General features: G+C 39.2%; 1 protein-coding gene across 3 annotated transcripts in view; it reads right to left on the bottom strand.

Annotated features, from left to right (window-relative positions):
* vta1 (vesicle (multivesicular body) trafficking 1) overlaps positions 1 to 21,760 on the bottom strand; it is a 76,931-nt gene that overhangs the window by 34,766 nt on the left and 20,405 nt on the right. For all 3 annotated transcript variants that reach the window (XM_044377101.1, XM_044377102.1, XM_044377100.1), the window contains exons 2-4: positions 20,529 to 20,623; positions 9,842 to 9,969; positions 1,730 to 1,805 (exon numbers count right to left, since the gene is read on the bottom strand). In XM_044377101.1, the coding sequence (XP_044233036.1) occupies positions 1,730 to 1,805; positions 9,842 to 9,969; positions 20,529 to 20,623 (299 nt within the window). The remainder of the gene's footprint in view (positions 1 to 1,729; positions 1,806 to 9,841; positions 9,970 to 20,528; positions 20,624 to 21,760) is intronic.

Genomic DNA, 21,760 nt, shown 5'->3' with positions numbered 1-21,760 from the left:
TTCACTATAAATATTTTACCATTCAAATTTGGAAAAAAATGTAAAAAAATGCCCTTGATGTTTTATGCTATAGCCCTACCAATACTGAATTTTCGAGGCCGATACCAGTATTAATATCAGGGTTCGTACAGCTTTTAACGAGTAAAATTCTGGCACTTTTCAAGCACTTTCAAGATACATGAACCAACAATTTCCAGGCTCTCGAAGCCTTTTTCATCATATCTAAATTGTTACTATGATGCAACTGTAAAAAATAAAGTTCCTTTATATCCACGGCAATCAATGTGTATCATCACTTTGTTTATTTTACCAGCTGTTCATATTTACTTTGACTGTATTTTTTGATCATGATTATTTAATGCTTGCTAACTTCCAGAGTAAGGGATCAACAGAGGACTTACCTAGCTATGAATGACGAGTGAATACGAGAAAAGACTCAAAGATGGCACCCGTTTGCCCCGCCTGCACATTCCCGCTTGGCCCACAGACTTAACATTCGTATGACGTCACACACTGAGAAACGGCTTTTCTAGGCTCTGGGAAAGTTTTACAAATATAAAACCTCCAGGCATTCAAAATTCATAATACAAAGAGTAATGATTGACCTTGGTTTCATTTCGAGATGTCTCTTTTATAATGGCGGTCTATGGGGGAAAATGCTCTTTGGGCCCCAAGGGATTCTGTCGCTGCAATATGGCAAATCGCCACTGGGGGAAACTGACAGCTGCGTCTTATCAGCTCTCTTACATCCATGGGATAGCTGCTAGCAAGTGCTGATTTCACTCATTAGCATCCCAGCATGCAAAGCACACCAGTTTGGAACCTTGTAGTCAGTCAGATGGAGGTCAGATCAGGTTCTCACCCTAAACAAACCGCTCCAGAACTCATTCATGGGTGGACGGAGACCACTTTCTATAAAGGGTCTCTGTCTGGTTGTTATGGTCGAGGAGTAAAACCAACCAGAATCCCATTCAACCCCAGTTTCTCCTAGTGGTTAGACCAGTGCCTTGCATGGTAGCTTACACCATCATATATTTCATTTCTGCATGTTTGATGTCATGTCCATAATTTAGTTTTACTATGTGTGTCTATGCATCTTATTTTTTCATCCTGTGAAGCACTTTGTTGACTTTGTGTCTTAAAAAGTGCTATACAAATAAAGCTATTATTATTATTATCGCTGTGTGAGCTTGTAGACGGGTGAATGTGAGGCTATTGTAAAGTTCTTTGAATAAGTACAGTCCATTTACCAGGTTTCACTGAAATATTGATATTGGTATCAGACTCTAAAATTCAGTATCAGTCAGACTACAGACAATGAATGATGTTCAATAAGTCTTCAGTGTGTCTTTTTCCAGAAACAGTTGTTGGAAGAGGAAAGCCGTCTCAAATGCAGGCCAATACGCTATGTTGGTCTCTCTTTTCTGTTTTAGTGTCAGTTCTTTAGCACAGATACATAATTGTTATCAGGCTTTGGCCACACAGACAAAACCTGTTACCGGGATGAATGTTATGCTGGTTTTGGGTGTCTTCAGGGGATTTTTAGATCATTTTAAAAAGATAGAACAAAGCCAGCTGTATCCTTTAATAAGTTATCTACCTTCCTGCCTTATCTGGACCCCTTACAGTAATCTATGTTTTGTTCTAAATCTGTTTTTGGTTGATTTTTATCTCTTAAGAACGTTTGCAGAGATCAGACTGGTGATTCCCGACCAGGCCTTTATCTTACCTCCTCTGACAACTCCCCGAACACAGACAAGACATCCAGCAGCAGACTGGCTGTGTAGAAGGACTTGATCATGTTCCTGTGGGAAGAAAAGAGGAGGAGGAGGACAGAAAGAATCAAAGATGGTAGATGAGAGGGTGGAAACGGAGTTATAGAGGTGAAGATGGAGGGAGGGTTTAGAAATTTAGAGGGATAGAAGAAGTGAAAGATGGAGAGAGGGAGGAGAAAGAAGGAAACACAAAACTTTTAGTTCATCAGTTCAGTGTTTCAGCAAGGTATGATGCAACAACATGTCAATAAGTCACACTTTACACTGAGCTCATAAAATACAGTAGAGGGAAAGCTCCAGCTTAAAATATCATTTAGGATGGGATTTTCTGTAATTATTACTGGGGTATGGGTGAGAAATGAGCCACATACAGAGAGGGACTGGATTAAAATCACTGATTGAGGTAATCTCCCCAACAGACACAAATCTAGTCCGAATGATGCTCCAGTTTTATCTAAATATTATGATAACCAAGTCTCAGATTACATTAAAAGTTATATTACATAACATTATATTGAATTAGTGCCCTGCTCTTTCCCCATTATAACAGCTGAATGTGTAATTATTAAAGGGAAACTTTGCCAATTTTCATTCAGAATTGTATACAATGTGAATAGTATATGCAAATGAACATTGTTTAACTTCCTTCCATGTTGCCTGCACCCAGAGCTCTCCACTCACTTAGTGGCAAAAGTCCACCAGGTGACGCAAAACACGTCATCCAGCGGCCTTTGGAAATCTGCCTTAGAATACTGACTACGTTTCCTCATTTTCTGGAGTGGTGCCTTCAAGGACTGTCAAAGGTGGGTCTCCCAAAACACTCCATCTACCATGTTATGCTAGTGATACATAAAAGCAGACACTAAAATATCATACTGCTAAATACTTTAAAATATCAGCATATTTGAAAGAAAACTTGTTTTATGATATAAGGCAGAATATGTGCTGTGGAATCAGATACAACAGACTGTGGAGGAGGAAGCTACCACCACCGGAGCTACATTACATTGGCAGCCAAAAGACAGGCACTGCAGCCAGGGTAGCTTTGCAGCATCTACCGGTGACCAATGAGGATCGTCAGAGAGAATGGAGACGGACTTAAAAACCCTGTGCTTGAACAAACTTTGCGGTGCTTTGGTTAACCTTTAAACTTATTATGCTTTTCCTTATTTTCAGTCATATATATATAATGTTACAATGTTGGATGTTCATATTAAACGTGGCCAAAGTGTCAAATAATGAGGTAAAAGTATGTAGAAGTCATCCCTGTTAGCAAAAAGCACTGGCTTCAGACTGCTCTGAATGTTTCCAACAGTTTTTTCTTTCAGTCCGAGCCGACGTTGGCTTGTGACAGATTTCTTTATATGGTCATCTGCTCCTCGCACAGCGCGTGAGTTCACTGCTCTGCTCCGCTAACGTTATGGCATTTTTCCATTGTTTTGGAGGTAGTCACGCCGAGGCATGAATCGAGTTGAGCTGGAATGCTGTGAGTGTTTTTCTGTTACACAGCAGGGCAAAGTAAAATAAGCTGTTGTTTTAATTTGAAACAGCAAAGCAGGAAATGTTGGGTTTGCATCGGCGGTAACTTAACACGACTTTGATACGGCTGTGAATCATGCAAAGTTACTCTAGTGGAGTCCAAAAATAAAAGTATAGAGCTGTAAATGTGCATAATAGGTCTCCTTTAAGTCAATACAGAACAGCAAAAAGCGACTGTGTTGAGTTACCTGTAAGTTAACTTTTGCAGCTGCATCCAGCTTGAGCACAATCCGGGTTCGGCTCCTCAGCATCAAAAACAGGTAAAAGAAACAGTGTTTGGTTGCAGTTTTTCATCCCTTCATCCATGATTGTTTCCGCAAACAAGCTCAAATAGAGATGGCAGTCTCAGGGGTGTTTGACTGTCCGTCAGCAGCTCTGGCTTGAGTGCAGCCATGCAGCTTTTGGTAAGTTTGCAATTATCGTCATAACTGACTCCAGCGCGTTGTTTGTTTTATGATCCTTGCACACTGGTACGATATATTTAGACTAAATAAGGAAGAACGTATTGCAAATGAAAATAAGCCTCAGTAAAAATATATAACGCTGCTCAGTCTTTGCTAAACGGCTGCTCTGCTGGCTGTGAACACAACGTCAGTAGAGTCTGTCTGATTGGACGGGACATGCGCAATGCATACTGGTTGTTGTAGGATTCCCCCTTAAGAACGGTTTGGGGAATCTACAGCCTTTTTCTCAGTTTTCTCTAGTCATAGGGCACCAATTTCAAAATTAATTGCACATTTCTACTACAAAGGTGACTTAGTTTTAAGAAATCATCATGATCACGGCAGTGAACTTTCCCTTTAAGTAAGATTCAGTAAATTAGTTGAACTACTGAATGATGTTTTCTGGTTTTAACATTAAAAAACTGAGCAACCACAGCCCAGATTTACCGGCACTTGGTTAGAGGTCATTTCCGATCATGGCACACACACAAACACACACACACATACAGTGAAGGTAAGGAATAAGAAAGGGTTCCTTGTGTCCTGCTGTGTGAGCTACTTAGCAGTGGCCTCAACATGTTGGAGGAAGTTTCTTATTCCACCAAAGTTTCCCATAAACATTCACCACTGTGCTTCAACATGTGTGTGTCAGAGTCTGTGAATGTGTATGTATGTGCCTACATGTATACTTGTTGTTATTTGTATGTGACTGTGTGTTCACTATGTTTTTATGCATGTGTGTGTTTATATAGTGGTGATATAACACCCCGCTGAAGCCTGGGTCCTGTTAGCGCAGACTGTTGCTTCTCGTAAAACCGCAGGCTGTTTGTGTTCCCCCTTCAGCGGAACAGAAATATTACCCAATCCTGCTTAATGTACCTGCTGGAAACAGAAAGCTTCTGAGCTGTTATTTACACCACAAACATCTCCAGAGAACCTGTCGCCTGCATCCATTCATCCTCCACAACCTGCTGCAAGCTGCTCACACTTAGTGACAGGGAGGGAAACTAATTTTCCTGTTGTGATACCTGTTAATCCCAAAATAAAACATAACTCCTCATGTCCACAGGATGCAGCTCACTTGTAGCAGTGACATTTTCTAATATACTGTAGTTCAGAGTTGTTTTTATGACATTTTTCTTGTTTTACAGCCCATTGAATACATGTTTACAGCTGGTTTAGACGGTGACAGATGCTTTCTAAGCCACTTGAGCTGAAAAGTACATCTCTTTAATAAGACAGGTGTGCAGGAAAGCGACGAATGGATCAAAAGTTGCAAACAAACTTTCGCACACTGTCTAACTTGCAATGATACATTTGGTGTTTTTGGTGTGTTTTGGTGCTAGACCTTCATCAGGAAAATAGTTTGCAACAATGAGAAGCCATCTTAAATAATGCAGGCGGGGCAAACGCACATTCAAGCACCGGACTCTGGCTGTAGACAAACAGCAACTCAAGGACACAGTAATTATTTCCTCTAAGGAAATAGCCAATGATTAGATATCACCCTTTCGAAAGGGCTGTGTTTTTGTACCCAACAGCACAACAACAATGTGCACTGTTGCACAATACTAATGATCTCTCTGTAAAGGCAGATAGTGGAGACATTATAATCGTTCACCATCTAATATCACACACCCTTATTCTTGAGAATGAAGTTTAGCCTTTGGGGCCTTAAGCATTTACTGCATATTAATATACACATTTAATGTAAGCATTTTTGAGGTACATTTATGAGTGTTACGATACAGAGTGTTTTACTTTTCTTGCTCCATGTTTGTATGTCATATAGTAAATTGATGTTTGGCATTTATGCCTTCCTATTGCAATGGAGAATGCAATTGGTTGCAGGCTTACAGTCAGTCTATTTGCCTGATGAAGATCTGGCATCGAAATGTAAAGTGTATCATTACAAGTTAATAGTGTGCAGGTTTGTTTGCAACAGATGCTTTTTGTCTTTACTTGAATATGACAACCCATCATCATTCATCAACCCATAAATGTCAGCCAGTCAATGATTTCGCGTAAAAGCAGCTCGAGTTGACTCACATCTGACATTTTGTCAGTTGAATCCTTGATGAATGACAGCTAATAAAAAGACTCTAAATGACATAAATACATAACTTTGAAAAGTGAAGGCAGTGCAATGCAGAGCATCTGACTCTGACGCTCTCAGCTCTGATGCTGAATGTTAGTGAAGTTTGCTAAACTAAATTTGAAGCGGCTCTTCAGCTGACAGGGCTGTCAGCATCATCAGAGAGATGCTCCGGCGCATCTTGTTATAACTCGACTAATAACAGGATGCACACCTTTTATTCTTCTGATTGTGTGAAAAGCTGAGGAAAAAACAACTCCTACAGGTGTCATAAGAAACTCATGTGGGCTGTTAAACGTCGGTGTGTGGCGTTGGATTGTACTGAAACTGGACGGAGGTGTAATTAATATTTCCCATGATTATTGGGAGGTGGTGTTGAGAAGATGAAACATAGGTGCAAGACAAACTTTCATTACACTCTAATTATAGACATGGAAATCTAGTTTTGCTGTACATGTGCTCAGAAAAAAGTCAGTAACAAATGAAATGCATCATTAAAAATTAATCTTAAGTCAACAATCAATAAATACAGCCATTTATATACATTCACAAGTGAATTTCACGTTTCAGAGACGCAAATCGGTCCAGCAAAAACAATCCCACTGTGTAAAGATACTCGTACCAGCTTTGACAAAGGTTACAAAGACAAAGATACATTTGATGATTTTACTGCAAAATGAAAGTGTATTTGTTTCAAATAATAGTAAATATATATACCTCAGGTTGTTGTGTACCCATGGAAATTAAAACAAGTTATCTAATTATTATGGTTTTGGAACAATGACCCACCAAAAAAAGTTAGTCCCCAAGGTAGAGCTAAAATGAGCATGGGGATGGGGTAAATTGAGTGCTCTATGGGTAATAAGTGCTACCATTAAATACTGATATAAAATTACACAAAATCAAACAAATTTGAGATAATTTTGAACTTTATTAATGCCATCATTGCCATTTTTTTGTGTATACAGACAGGTGACAAATTAAAGGAAAAACTGGTCCAGGTCTGAATGCTGGACCCCTACAGTGAGAGGGTCTGGTGGCTCTGTTATGCTTTGGGGGGCATTTTGCTGGCATGGTTTGGGTTCACTTGTCCCCTTAGAGGGAAGGGTCACTGCAAATCAATACAAAGTTGTTCTGAGTCATCACCTTTATCCTATGAGCAAACGTTTCTATCTTGATGGGAGTTGTTTCTTTCAGGATGACTGTAGTGGAAATTTAAGATGAATTCACAGAGAGCAAGTTCTTCCAGAGTTTTATTGCAATATCCAGAATAATACATATTTGCAAGTCCAGATCTCCCGGTTTGCTAGGCTGAAGAGATATTGAATGACAGTTCAGTGTTGGTACTTGCATATAAAGCCACATGCATCACAATCATCCCATCACCCTAACAGTTATTTTTAATTAATTCACCATATCTCTAGGGAATTTCTTTCTATCTCTGCTGAGAATTAAGAGTTGAAGGCCAAATCCTTATCTGCCTTTCCTCCCTGGACATTCCCTCTAAAGTTACAGTGACCAAGTCCCACACCTCACCTTTGATACTATCTGTTAAAAACATTTTCATACGGGAAGCAGAGATCATAAAGTCTTACAATGAGCTTTTGACTATAAGGCAGTGTAACATAATCTTAAGGCAATAACATAAGTGTATATGTTTCCATTTTAATGACAATGCCCCCATTCACACGACACGAGGGGTCACTGACTGGGTTGATGAGTATGAAAATGATGTGAATCATATGCTATGGCCTTCACAGTCACCAGATCTCAACCTATTTGAACACAGCGCTCTCCACCATCATCATCAAAACACCAAATGAGGGAATATCTTTTGGATGGATGGTGTTCATCTCTCTAGAAGAGTTCAGAGACTTGTAGAATCAATGCCAAGGTGTATTGATGCTGTTCTGGTGGTCCAACACCTTACTGAGACACTTTATGTCGGCTTTTCCTTTAATTTGTCACCCATCTGTATGTACAGCATGTTTGTGTGTGGCTTAAACTTAACATCTCAACAGTCTCTAGAATATCAGAAAATAATTTTTGGGGGTAAAGTGAACCATTGACTCAACATCACTGGCACGTTTTACCCCACTACCTCCATTTTGACAAAACTGTTTCATACAGCGGCTCAGATCCACAGTTATGCTAAGTTTATGACCTTGTTTTGTAGCTTACACTGACTTAAATTAACATGCAATAATGTCCAAAACTTATCTTTTTTAATTAAGATACAAGACTGATAACTTTAGTAACATGATGATGATTTTTTGCTCTGTTTTGCTGACTGCTCTCTCCATGTGCTTGAGTCTGAGATGGATTGAGTGATGTGAACTGTACTTTCTTAATTTGTGATCACGTGATTACTTTTGCTCATGGTTACCTAGATAAAGGGGTTGGCTCTATTTACACGTTCTTCTCTATATTTTCCTGTAGTCAAAAGCCAAAAAAATGAAAAATGTTGATTTAACAACAAATGACGACCTGTATCTTTACATCGTCACTCGACTTTAGAAAAAGAAAAGAACATAAAAGTGAAAAAAAAAAAATGGAGAAACCTCAGGAAGAAGAACAGGGAACAGATCTTTCTTGGAGGACACCATGTGCAAGACATATAAAAATTCTTTCTCCTATGAGGATTTATTTTGTTCCCAGATGTTTCCTGTCTGGAAAAGACCCCTTCATAAAAATCCACATATCATATTCCAGAAGTACAGTGATAAGTGGAATGAAATGAATGAACAGTGAATTATCCAGTGAAACTAATCCTTTAATTCAACTTGTCCAATTACTTAAATCTAGTCTCATAATATGGCCTGCCTCTTTAAATAGGATCATTCAAAGAGCTCCAGATGGATTTATTAATGATTACAAACACTCCAATTATCAAATTAGAAAGATGAATTAAGTTTGACGTGGAAAATCAGGTGCAGCTTTACTTTATTATGAGTTTTATCTCACATAAGCAGCAGAGTGTAGAAGCTAAAACTGAAATTATTTGGACATGCATAGTGGGACAATGTGTCCACTTTTCTTATTTTTTTACCCTTCCTCTTGGCTTCTCTTCATACGTCTTCTTAAAAAATTCCCTATTTCCGGTGAAAGGGAAGAGCTGATTGTGGAGAAAGCACTTGAAAAGGTTAAAAGGTCTGTTTCTTGGTATTTTCCAAAAGTGCAGCATTAACATGATGTAAACCACACCCAGTCCAGAGGAAAAACACTCCTGCTTTCAGTTAATTCCTGTCAAAACACTCTTATCACACTTTTTGATATCAAATATTGAAACACACACACATACAACTAAATCAACAGGCTGAAATCAAGCTGGGTGAGGTGGTTTCCTGACCTAAATAAGAACCAGCAACATTTTCTTCTTCTTCTTCTATGGAGGAAAAAGTGACCTGCTGCCCCTGTGACTGTCTGGGACTGCTTGTACGGATTGTTAAACCCTCTGAGACGAATAACTGATTTTAGGCTATGCAAATAAAACTGATTTGACCCAAGAGATTAGAGATGCGAGTTTTAGTTCCCTCGACGGTCTGGGAAAATGTAGGTGAAGACCTTTTGGGCACACACACACACACAGAGCGAGAGGCGGGCCGGTGGAGTTTTCTCACATTTTCGTTTTCTTCTCCTAAACCTTTGACTTTTCTCTTTTTCTCTATGAGGTCTGTTCTTCCAACAAACTCTCTTAACGCCGCAAACTTGCAGTAAATCTCTGGTTTCAGCCTGATGAATGTCACCTGTTCAGGAGGAGGTTCCTGAGATTTCATCATTAGCGTCATTGATGCCCCCTAAAATGTCCATATAAGGCAACTTGTTCCTCACCAGGTTAGAAATCAGCAGACACATTTATCAGTGTCAGTAGTCGTGTTAAGAGGAGCAGAAACACTCCATGACTAAGGTGGTCATGTGATCAGGAAGTGGTCATGTGATCAGGAGGTGGTCATGTGAGGAGAGGAGAGGAGAGGTTTCGTGTTTCTTACTTGTGGAATCGTCCTGCTCGGTCCTCGTTGTCGGCATAGAGGAACATCTTTAAGGCGTAGTTTTCAATGTGGGCGTTTCCGACGACCTCCTGACTGATGGAGTCATTATCACTCAACTCCTTCTTCATCTGGAACACAAACGCACAAATAATCATCTAAAACCAGTAGGGTAACATTCAATTTGGTTAAGGGAACATAATGATTTGATTAGGACTTGCAGGAAAATTCCACTTTATTTCAACCTGATGTATTTCCCATAAATGTTGCAACTGTGGCTTTATGTGTCATGCTAACTTTGCTCTCTCCAGCTCCGTTATAGAGATTCCTGCTATTCACAAAAAAGATGTCTATCGCACACAACGCCAAGCATCACGGCGAGCTGCCAAGACTCCTACAGCTTTCCAAATAAATAGCTTTCCTCATGCAGTTAGCTATAATGGCTGCTACAGGCAGCTAGTTTCTGTGTACTGGAATCTCTGTAACAGAGCTGGAGGGAGCGAAATTAGCGTGACACAAAGAGCCACAATGGCCACATTTATGGGAAATACATCAGGTTGAAATAAACCGGATTTTTCCTTTAATGCATAAAGTTAAAGACTTGGACTTGAGTCAGGAGTTGTTGGTTTTGATCAGAGACAGCCAAGATCAAGATTTCATCATTTTATGAGTCATACATGATAGTAAACCGAACATCTTTGAGTTTTGGGCTGTTGATCAGACAAAACAGAACATTTTAAGACGTCACCTTGGGCTCGTAGAAATTATAACAGGCATTTTGTTGGAATTTTTTTGACATTTATAGACGAGACGATTAATCAGGAAATGAATCAAAGCCCTTGGTGGGAACACTTGTCACCCTAGTAGCTAGTTGCTTTATGTTTAGATAAAGTGAACTGACAGTTGTTTTATTTTACTTTTCAATAGATCAAGTGAGCCGCTGTTACAAAGTCTGGCAATAAGTGACAGCTCCAGTTTTTTATGGCGTAAATTAATTGTTTAAACTGACGTTATTTGTGAAAATGAATGCAAAACAGACAAAAACAAGTCTGGTTTCCAAGATGAAGTGTCTTTAAGATTCCACAGAGATTTACATTATTGCTGTGACCCAGCTTGACCCAATGATTCAGGGTTATGATATACTGAAGGTACTAAAAATCCAGTTTCAAGTTTTGGGAACATTTATTGATATCAGTTTTTTTCTGGTAGGTTAACAGTCAGATAAATGTTGTAAATGTAAATAATTGGAATGAATGAAATGGACTCTTAGCCTGTGTGCAAATAATAAAAAAATAATCAGATTAATCGATAATTAAAATAATCTTTAGTTGCAGCCCTTATGTTCATCCTACATGCATTTTCTTATGCTTGTTGTGTCTCGGCAGCATAAACCTGTACACTGTCAGTGGATGTGGATGTCTTCTTAAAAGATTTTGGTTTTGTGTGTTTCGAAAGCGTCTCATTAAAGTAGATCATCATAACTCAAGCAAACATGTCCTTGCTTCAGTAGGAGGCATGTAATGTCTCTCCATCTCTCTCTCTCTCTCTCTCTCCATCTCTCTCTCACAGGGCTTCAGGTTTCTTGTAAAACCACTAAAGCAAACACGCTGGCTCCTTTCCAACAGGTGGACCCTGACCGGCCTGAATAGACACACTGTTCACTGACTTCATCAGCATGTGTGTGTGTGTGTGTGTGTGTGTGCGTGTGTTGCAGCAGAGCAGGGAACTGTAAAACCACTGTGGCTGAGTGAAAGAAGTGCAGAGTGCAGAATGAAAGAAGACAACTGGTCAGGGAATATAAAGAATCTGGGATCAAAGGGAAAACTCACCACACTGAACACCGTCTCTCTCAGGCTTCAGCTCACTCTGAGGTGTCCATTTAACCCAACTTTAAGTGGATTTCAGCAACTTTTAAAATGTTAAACATTAGGCTGACATCTAGAGCTGCTACGATTAGGTGATTAATCGATGGACAGATATTAATCAATCGCCAAATATTTTAAGTCATTTCAAAGAAAGAAATGCTGCATTTCCCTTGTTCCAGCAGGTTTATTTAGCCTTATATCTTATTTAGATATATATTGTATATATTGTATTGTATAATGCACATATAATACATGTTTCTTATGATTTCTCTTTGCTTATATAAATATATTTCTCTTCTAGAATGTGAGTTACTGTAAGATGACCCTATTTCTCGTCAGGGATCAATTAAGTATTTCTAATTCTGATGACAATAAACTGAATATGTTTGATTTGTGGACTGTTGGTTGGGAAAAAACATTTTGGACTTTAGGAAACTGTGATTGAAATGTTTCACCGTTTTCTGACATTTTATAGATTTGAACAACTAATGGACTAAATCGGGAAAATAATCAACACATTGATCGATAATGAAAATAATCTTTAGTTGCAATTGTGTTTTAATCATCAAACATCAAGCTCGGTCTTTAAATTCAACTAGAGCTGCAACAATTAGTTGATTGATTGATTAATCTGTTTACAGAAAATTAATCAGAAACTATTTTGATAGTTGAGTAATCAAATTGAATTTATTTTTCTACCAAAACTTCCACACATTGTCTTGTTCCAGTTTCTGAAATGTGAAGATTTGCTGCTTTTTTTTCTGTTTTATATTATTGCAAACTGAATATCTTTGAGTTTAAGACTGTTCTTTGAGTTCCTACTGTTCATGGATTATTTTACTTGATCATTTCTAGTGTAAAACATGTTGCCTATTTGTCTAAATTGCCTATTCTCAAACACGCTGTGACGATAGAATTGTCATCAATCACAATAATAACAAATAAATTCCTTAAAAGGCATTTAACATGTATTAAGAATTATGTGTGTGATTGTGATGCTCAAGAAATGTGTGTTATTAGCTGACCACTGTCTCTGGTTCATCCCTGCACGACCTTCGTCCACAATCCCATTAATGTATTTTTAGACTGTAACCTCCGTGGCTTGTGGAGCAGACGAGCCTCTAAATTTAGCAACATCTGCCAGGTAGCTGCTTGTGATTTCCTACTCTGCAACATATGAAACTGATTTTGAAACAAGTGATTTTCCATCGTCCCAGAGAGAGTGAAGCCTCAGAGAGTTGAGCCAGTGGAAAAATAGAACTAATGAGTCCAACATGTATTGTGCGTACGAGCCAGGTCATCAGGGAAAGAGAAAGAGGTTGTGGTTTGTGTCCTCGCTCGTTCGTTCACTCGCTCTGTAGAGATGAGTCACAACTACCAGCTACGGTTCATAAAGGAGTGGAACATAGAAAAAAAAAAACTCAAGGTATCCCCATGTTTTCGAGAGCTGCACTGAGGAAGTCTGGAGAACATCAAATCATCACTGAATCATTTAGGTAAATTTTTTAAGCAAAAATGCCAAACAATTGATAGTTCCAGGTTCTCCAATATGAGGATTTGATGCTTATCTTCCTCATAGTAAACTGAACATCTTTCTATCTGGACTGTTGGTCAAACAAAACAAGACATTTTATGAAGTCATCTTGCACTCTAGGATATAGAGAGCCTGAATGAAACTGGAACAGTTTTGTTCCAGAGGTAAGAAAACCACATTCATCCCATTGACATTTGTAACTACACTAATAACTTAGAATCCAGCCTTAGAACAGAACCTTTGTTGTTTATTCAATATTTATGTTTTTAGCGGCCTTCGACAAACATCCTTTTCCCATAAGTCCTAGATGTTTGTGGGCTCGACAGAAGAGACAGGTTCATGAGTGAGTGGAGGGGTCATGGTGAGTTCAGACATGTCTGTAATAACAGCAGGACAGAGAGGAGCGATCGCTGTACAAGTCTATACACAGCACAGACTACAGCTAGAGAGATGAACAATGACTTTAGAGGAAAGAGTTTTTGGATTTCTATAGATATGGACAAAACCAAACCATCTAGAACCCATTTTTATAGATATGGACAAAACCAAACCATCTAGAACCCATTTTTATGGATATGGACAAAACCAAACCATCTAGAACCCTCCTCACTGACCTGCTGGAACTGCCACCCAATATTTAAGAATGTTCCTCATTGATACGCTGAAACTGTCATCCAACATTTTAGAACGTTCCTCACTGAAGCGCTGGACCTGTCACCCAATATTTTAGAACGTTCTTCACTGATACACTGGAACTGTCATCAAACATTTTAGAACGTTCCTCACTGACATGCTGGACCTGTCACCCAACATTTTAGAACGTTCCTCACGCTGGACCTGTCACTCAACATTTAAGAACGTTCCTCACTGATGTGCTGGAGCTGTCATCCAACATTTTAAAACGTTCCTCACTGACATGCTGGACCTGTCACCCAACATTGTAGAACGTTCCTCACCGATGTGCTGGACCTGCCACCCAACATTTTAGAACGTTCCTCACACTGGACCTGTCACTCAACATTTAAGAACGTTCCTCACTGATGTGCTGGAGCTGTCATCCAACATTTTAGAACGTTCCTCACCGATGTGCTGGACCTGTCACCCAACATTTTAGAACGTTCCTCACTGACACGCTGGAACTGTCACCCAACATTTTAGAACGTTCCTCACTGACATGTTGGAACTGTCACCCAACATTTAAGAACGTTCCTCACTGACATGCTGGAACTGTCACCCAACATTTAAGAACGTTCCTCACTGACATTATGGAACTGTCACCCAACATTTTAGAACATTCCTCACTGACACGCTGGAACTGTCACCCAACATTTTAGAACATTCCTCACTGACACGCTGGAACTGTCACTCAACATTTAAGAACGTTCCTCACTGACATGCTGGACCTGCCACCCAACATTTTAGAACGTTCCTCACTGAAGCGCTGGACCTGCCACCCAACGTTTTAGAACGTTCCTCACTGAAGCGCTGGACCTTTCACCTGACATTTTAGAACGTTCCTCACTGAAGCGCTGGAGCTGTCATCCAACATTTTAGAACGTTCCTCACTGAAGCGCTGGAGCTGTCATCCAACATTTTAGAACGTTCCTCACTGAAGCGCTGGAGCTGTCATCCAACATTTTAGAACGTTCCTCACTGACATGCTGGAGCTGTCATCCAACATTTAATAACGTTCCTCACTGACATACTGGAGCTGTCACCCAAGATTTTAGAACGTTCCTCACTGACATGCTGGACCTGTCATCCAACATTTAATAACGTTCCTCACTGACATACTGGAGCTGTCACCCAAGATTTTAGAACGTTCCTCACTGACATGCTGGAGCTGTCATCCAACATTTTAGAACGTTCCTCACTGACATGCTGGAGCTGTCACCCAAGATTTTAGAACGTTCCTCACTGACATGCTGGAGCTGTCACCCAAGATTTCAGAACGTTCCTCACTGAAGCGCTGGACCTGCCACCCAACATTTTAGAACCTCTGTGTGATTTTTTTTTTTTTTATAAGGATCCTTTAAATTTTAAAAAAACTAAAAATCTTAGTAAGACAAACTAATTAATGGAGATATCGTTTATCATATCTTTGGCATTTTTCTTAAGTGGTTTCTTCTGACTAACAGGCCAACATATGTATATGCTAATATTGGTATATCTGCGGCAGGCAGAAACCAAACCTTTTTAAGTGTAAAGTCCACTGTAGCAGAAAGGAAGAATATATCAAGAAAAATGAGATATGTTTTGCTTTGAAAAATAATATACTTCTGGAGGGAAACAAATTATAACACACAGAAATACACTCAAGCACACAAACATAAAGACATTTACGCAAATACAAACACCAGTAACACCTATAACAAGAACACACACATCAAAGCAACGGATGTGTGTCCCGTTGGGAGAAGCATCCTGAATGTGTGACAGTAATGACGATCCCTGGAGCTTCTGTAAAAGCTGGCTCAAGGGGGCAGCTGTGAGTGAGTGTGTGTGTTCCCATGTTTTCATCTCTGTCCACTGCTGCCTTTAATTGGCTCTGAGCGATCAATAAAAGCGATTCCTGCCTCTCTGCGGGACTTCCCACCTCCTCCTCCCCTCCATAAAGACCCCGACCTGCTCTCATTCACCTCCTCTTTTCTCCTCTTAACTCCTCTCCTCGCCGCTTTATATCTGATTTGTTAAACCCCTCGGTCTGAACATGGGGACATTTATTCTCTCAGTGCTACAAATCTTAAGACTGTACATGCTCAGAAATTGCTGTGCGAGTAGAAACAAAAGATATAATTTCACACACTATTTGCCAGTTGGGAATATGGCATCACAGCATCAAAATGACTTTAAAAGTTGTGACTTGCGGTAGTCAAGACACTCTCTGTCTTCTCTCCTTCTGTTCCTCTCAGTCTCATGATTAAAGGCTCGTTTGTTTGACCCCCGTTGAGATGCTCCGAGCCCATTCACCTCCTCTTATCTCATCTCCTGCCCTCCCCCGTCATAACAACTCTGTAAAATCTAATTAGTTCGGCCCCCGTTGACAATCCAGAGAGTAGCCTCCTTCGCGTAAATTTGTGTCAAATGAAAGCAGAAACCTCGTCAGAGCTCTGTGACTTCAAGCTTTAACAAGAAAAACCGGAATTGTGAGGTTGGTGAACAAAGGCAGACAAACTGAACCTGTCTTATTGCACGCAGTGATATTTGTTGATGTAATACATACATTTAAAAGATGAAAAAAAAACATGTGTATTCATGTTTTCACAAGTGAAGTGTTGGAAAACTATATGTGACGGGATTACGTGACTTTTATATATTTTAAATGTCCAACAACCACTCCTATCCATGTGAATTTATCACAAATAAAACGCTGTCTCATGTGTGACATTACATGTGTCACATATACATAAGTCTCACCTGTGAACATGTGAAATATCTTACATGAACATGTATGTGAGGTTTTAACCTGTAAAACGTTTTTTCACATGAGATTAAAATATGCTTCACAGTCTCGGTCTCGACCGAGCAGCAGCAGCTGCTGCAAATCAAGGTCCACTTACTCTCTTGTTCCAGAGCTTCTGACCGTGTCAAACCTGATTAAAGTGAATTATTTTTTATTATTTTTACACTTTATTATACAGATAAGAATATAGCTTTAACATTCTATGCCGGTGTCTGTTTATTTAGCTTTTAAATAAGCTCTTAGATAATTAATTTTCATTTCAGTTCTAGTTTTTACACTGTATTAGGCCGGGCTGCTATCAGTAAAGCTTCTGAATACTGTAACATGGCAGGATATGGGGGGAAAAAATGTTATGTATAATGAACTGACGCTGCCATACAGCAGTTGGCAGTACAATCTAATTTTGCCTGTAATTGTAAACACTGCAAGTACAGAAAATTAATATACTGTGTTGGTAATTGTTCAGAACTTCCATTTCATTTTAGGAAAATATAGATCTGCTCTCTTTACCAGCAGTGTTAGGGCATTTTTTCTGACAATTTGGACTGTGAAACAAATTTTATGTTTCAATATAATATCTGTTGATGTTGTCAAACAACTGCTCATCTATGAAAAAGTGATTCAATATAAGGCTCTGAATAGCTAGTTTCATTACCAATCTACCCATTGTTATCTTGATTAATGGTTTCAGTAGAATTTTTTTCAGGCCCGGTGGTACGCACCGAAAAAAACCCTAGAGACGAGGCACTCACATCAACGACACAGAGGTTGACTCACCTTTCAGAATAGTGCCACACAGAGGCTCCCAAACACAATGATTATTGATTTCCAAATGAAGGGATATTTGGCATTAAAGATAAGATTCTTTTGGCTCAATGGGGCCTCTCGTTGACCCGGTGGCCCTCCAGGCCTGTACAATTATAGGGGAAACACTGGGTTTTATCTATAAAAAGTCAGACAGTAGTGAAAAATACTCTTTATAATTCACTCCCAGTCCAACATCATGTCTTCAAAAGGTCTTAGTTTGTCCGACCAGCAGTTTAAAACCCAAAGATATTCACGTTTACTATCATGTATGGCCCAAAAAAGCATCAAATCTTCACATCTGAGACAATGGAAGTAGCAAATCTTTGGGATTTCTGCTTAAAAAAAAGACACTTGGCATTTGCTTAAAATGCCAAAAATGATTATTTGATTATCAAAATAGTTGCTGATTAATTTTCTGTTGAGAAAGTAATCGTTTCGATGCAGCTGCCTTGAAATGCTAAGATCCCAAACTAACATATACACTTTGACAGAAAAAAGTCTAATTGTACAGAAGGATTACAGACTAACAGATTTTTAGATCAGTGATTACAGTGTGTGTGCTGATGTGAGAGAGACACAGATTTGAATCTGACACCTGAAAGACTGTTAAGTTATTTTTTTTTATAAAAGGGTCTCTCTATTATGACTTTATTTCTTATCTCTGTGCAGCAGGGTTGGAAATTGCCATGCAGCAGAATGTTCATTTTATCTAAAACCTGCAAAAGTCTCCACCTTGGTTGATGCTTTTTTTTTTGCATTAAATAAGATGCTTTTCAAGTCATCATCCTGCTCTGTTTTATATCCAAACTGTAGGGGGTGTACTACACACTTTCAGAGAAACTGATCCCCTCTGAGGTGATGGTAGCTCTCCTGTAGTTCACATCTCTGAGGAAGGAAACCTCAAACCAGCTACTGTCGAACAACACCAAACAAATGTCAAGCCTTTTAATGTGTATGTGTGTATTCATTACCGCAGCATCACAGTTCTGCAGTGTGTTTTATAAAGAATAGAGCCATTCATCCGTGTGCTGCTGCTGCAGTAAAGGTGATATTTGAGTCCTGCGTGTTGCAGCTTCTCTGCAGCGTTTTCCATTTTATAAACCAAGCTTGTGGTCACTTCCTGGTGATGTATGCTGATAGGAGTAATAAGGCTGTCAGCTGAGCCGCGTGCCTCTACAGCGGGGCGTCATTCTTCATGTAGCGTTTTCTGTTATGTCACCTGACACTCGGTCTAATGTGTATAAATGAATGTACAACAGAACAAGAACACCTCAGCAAGTTTTCTTTCCCAGACTTCTCTTCATATTTATTTTCACCTCCTTTCAAACTGTTGAGGAGCTGCACAGTTCATCAGACTCATTATTAATACCATAACAAGTTCTCTCAGCCCCAGCCGGCAGTACTCACATAAGATTACACACGTATCGAGGCGTTAAAATCAAAATATAAAAAGGAAAAGTCCTCCTCAAGTCAAAAACATGTTTTTTCCTCTTGTTCCTTCAGTTGGATGTTGTTCTCTTCTCTGTGCAGAATGATGTTTGTTTTCATCCGCTGAAGGAGGAAAGGTTCTCTGAGCTCACCTTAAATGTCAGTCTAACACGTGTAGCTACCAGCTACCAGTGACGTCACGGCTTGTTTGGAGCCAATCATGGTCCAGTATGCAACTTACACAAGTGTGATGTGGAAACTTGAAGCCTCCGGCTCACATACGCTGAGAGTGAACTTAACAGTGAAGTGTATCACAGCCCCGACCTCTTTTCTGTTTACTGCTGTCTTTTTAAAGTATATTTGGGATTATTTATCCATATCTTGCACTGAACCATAGCTGTATATCTGCCTATTATTTTCTCGATTAGTCATACTTCCCATATCATGTCAGAAAACAGTGAAACATTAATTATACATATAATTATATACATAATTTCATAGAACCCAAGGTGACGTCTTCAAATGTTTTGTTTTTGTTTGATCAAAAACTAAAGATATTCAGTTTACTATCATGTACAACATATAAAAGCTTCAAATTCTCACATTACTGTAACATTTATTCTCCTGTTTTTTCTGTTTTTTTTCTAATTAGGTTTGTATTTACTTTCCATCTATTTTTTAACTCTCTGATATTCTATTTAAATGTGTCTTTTTATAATGTCTTGTGTACATCTCATCTTAATGTCTTTTATGTTTTATGTAAAGCACTTTGAACGTCCTTATTGTTGAAAGCTGCTACATAAATAAACTTGCATTCCCAATATCGATATTGATATTTGATATTTATGCTCAGTTTTTTGTTGGTTTTGATGTTTTGGTTGGTTTTTTTGGATATTAGGTTTATTGCGACCCGTAAATGTGCTGGACAGGACGTTTACAGCTGAAAAATAAACTCGTCACTACTCTTTTGTGGACAAAATATAAAATAGTGACGATTATCTTATTTTTTAAACATATCTTTGACATTTCCGTACCTCAGTTTCATCATCATTTACACCAACTGATACCAACATTTACTGTACCCAGGCCCTTCGGTATATGGTAGATTTGGTATCTTTTCCCTTTAAGATCTCATGTTACTTTAGGCCATTAATGGCAACGTTGCAAACCGAATAAGCAGGGCTCATTTATGCAAATATTGAGTTTATAGGATTTATGTATCAACGTGATGAAATGGCTTTGTTTGTCAGGTCTTTAATACACTGGATCAGTCAGAAACAAACAACCCCATCTGGTTATTTGATCATGAGATAAGATCAAAAGCTCCAGACCTGCTATAATATGGATGCTGTGCTGTTAAAAATCCACTTTCAAATCTAAACTTTTAAGACATTTTATTCTCAGAAAAAAGGACATTTGAGCAACTCCATGGTAACCGTTTCCTAGTATCAGTATAATGATATTCTGTATAACACTGTTATGGAGAAATGATGTGTACTGTGATAGAGGATTTTCTCCTCAGGCCTCCTGGGCACCGTGGGAATCCACACAGGGGAAAAAAAAACGTACTGAAGTGCTGTAGGTCAAACTTACCGTCTCCAGCTGGTCCATGAGTTTGACCAGGAACTTTCTGCACTCTGGTGTTTTACTGTCCAGCTTCATTCCTGTCTGCATCGCGTAGAGACGACCTGCAGCAGAGACGAGGAGCAGAGATGAAAGGTGGGACAGAATTAAAACATCTTTTTTACTGCACAGTAAACTCCATCCCTCCACAGCATTGTTCAAAAAGGTCAGCCCGAGTCATGTGGAAGACTCGTTAGAGAAAAGTCGGGATGAATTTTTCACAACGGCGGCTTCCTGACGAGCCGCTGATGTTTTCTTTTCCTCTGCAGCTGATGTGAACTCGAAAGCACAGCGGGCCGGGAGGAAGGTCAAAAAGATGTCCACCTGAGTCAGGACAGGTCTGATCGCTCAGAGAAGATTCTCTGTCAGAACTCCAACTCCCACAATCCCTCATCTGTCAATTAGTTCTGTGGTTAGATTCTTCTCTTCGCATGATAACACCTTAAATCTTGCAGGCGGATGACCTGAGCACCAGCAGAGGACCTGCAGGGACAACTGACTGACTGTCTGGTTTTATTAGCAAACATTTTACAAATACTACCAACTTACTGCAGCCTAAACCCAGTCATGACATAGTACATACACCTGGTTTACCTGAAAGTGTTATTACAGTTATTATGGACATTCTCGTATTTATTAAGTATAATTAAAGTATTGCAAAAAGTTCAATAGGTTAAAAAAAATCTGTTATGGAGTAATTATAGTAGACACATTTGTAGTGCATGTTCTACTGTTCATGTTGCTGGTTATATAAAGTGTGTAATGCACTTTACAAGCTCACATTTGAGTTTTAGACACACAATGAGGACATTTTTTTTAAAAGTCTGGTCCTCAGCTCTTCAAAGGGCTGTTTGATAGAGCTGGGCGAAATAAATATATATATAGTATATTGTCAATGAGTTAAATGCTTGACGATGTGCTGAAATGCCAATCTTGACACAGAAATGAAGCCATTTTTGTCCAATCACGTGCAGTCTTTTTTGAATTGAAACAATCACAGTAGGTTTGGTTGATGTTTTAGTATCAAACGCTGAAAAGTTGAGACAGGAGAGACGAGTTCTCTCTCGCTGCTGTAGATAAACAAGGTAACAATAACTTGCTGTGGTGTGGCAACTCTGGTTGATGTTTGGTCACAGAGTGGATGAGACGGAGCCAGGCGAACATTACTTAGAGGATAACTCCATCAATTTCCCACATCAGCA

This window comes from Thunnus albacares, chromosome 16 (assembly GCF_914725855.1).
Source record: "Thunnus albacares chromosome 16, fThuAlb1.1, whole genome shotgun sequence".
NCBI classification, from domain to species: Eukaryota; Metazoa; Chordata; class Actinopteri; order Scombriformes; family Scombridae; genus Thunnus; species Thunnus albacares.
Note: the sequence above shows the minus strand (reverse complement) of the source record. Positions and strands in the feature narration are given on the sequence as shown.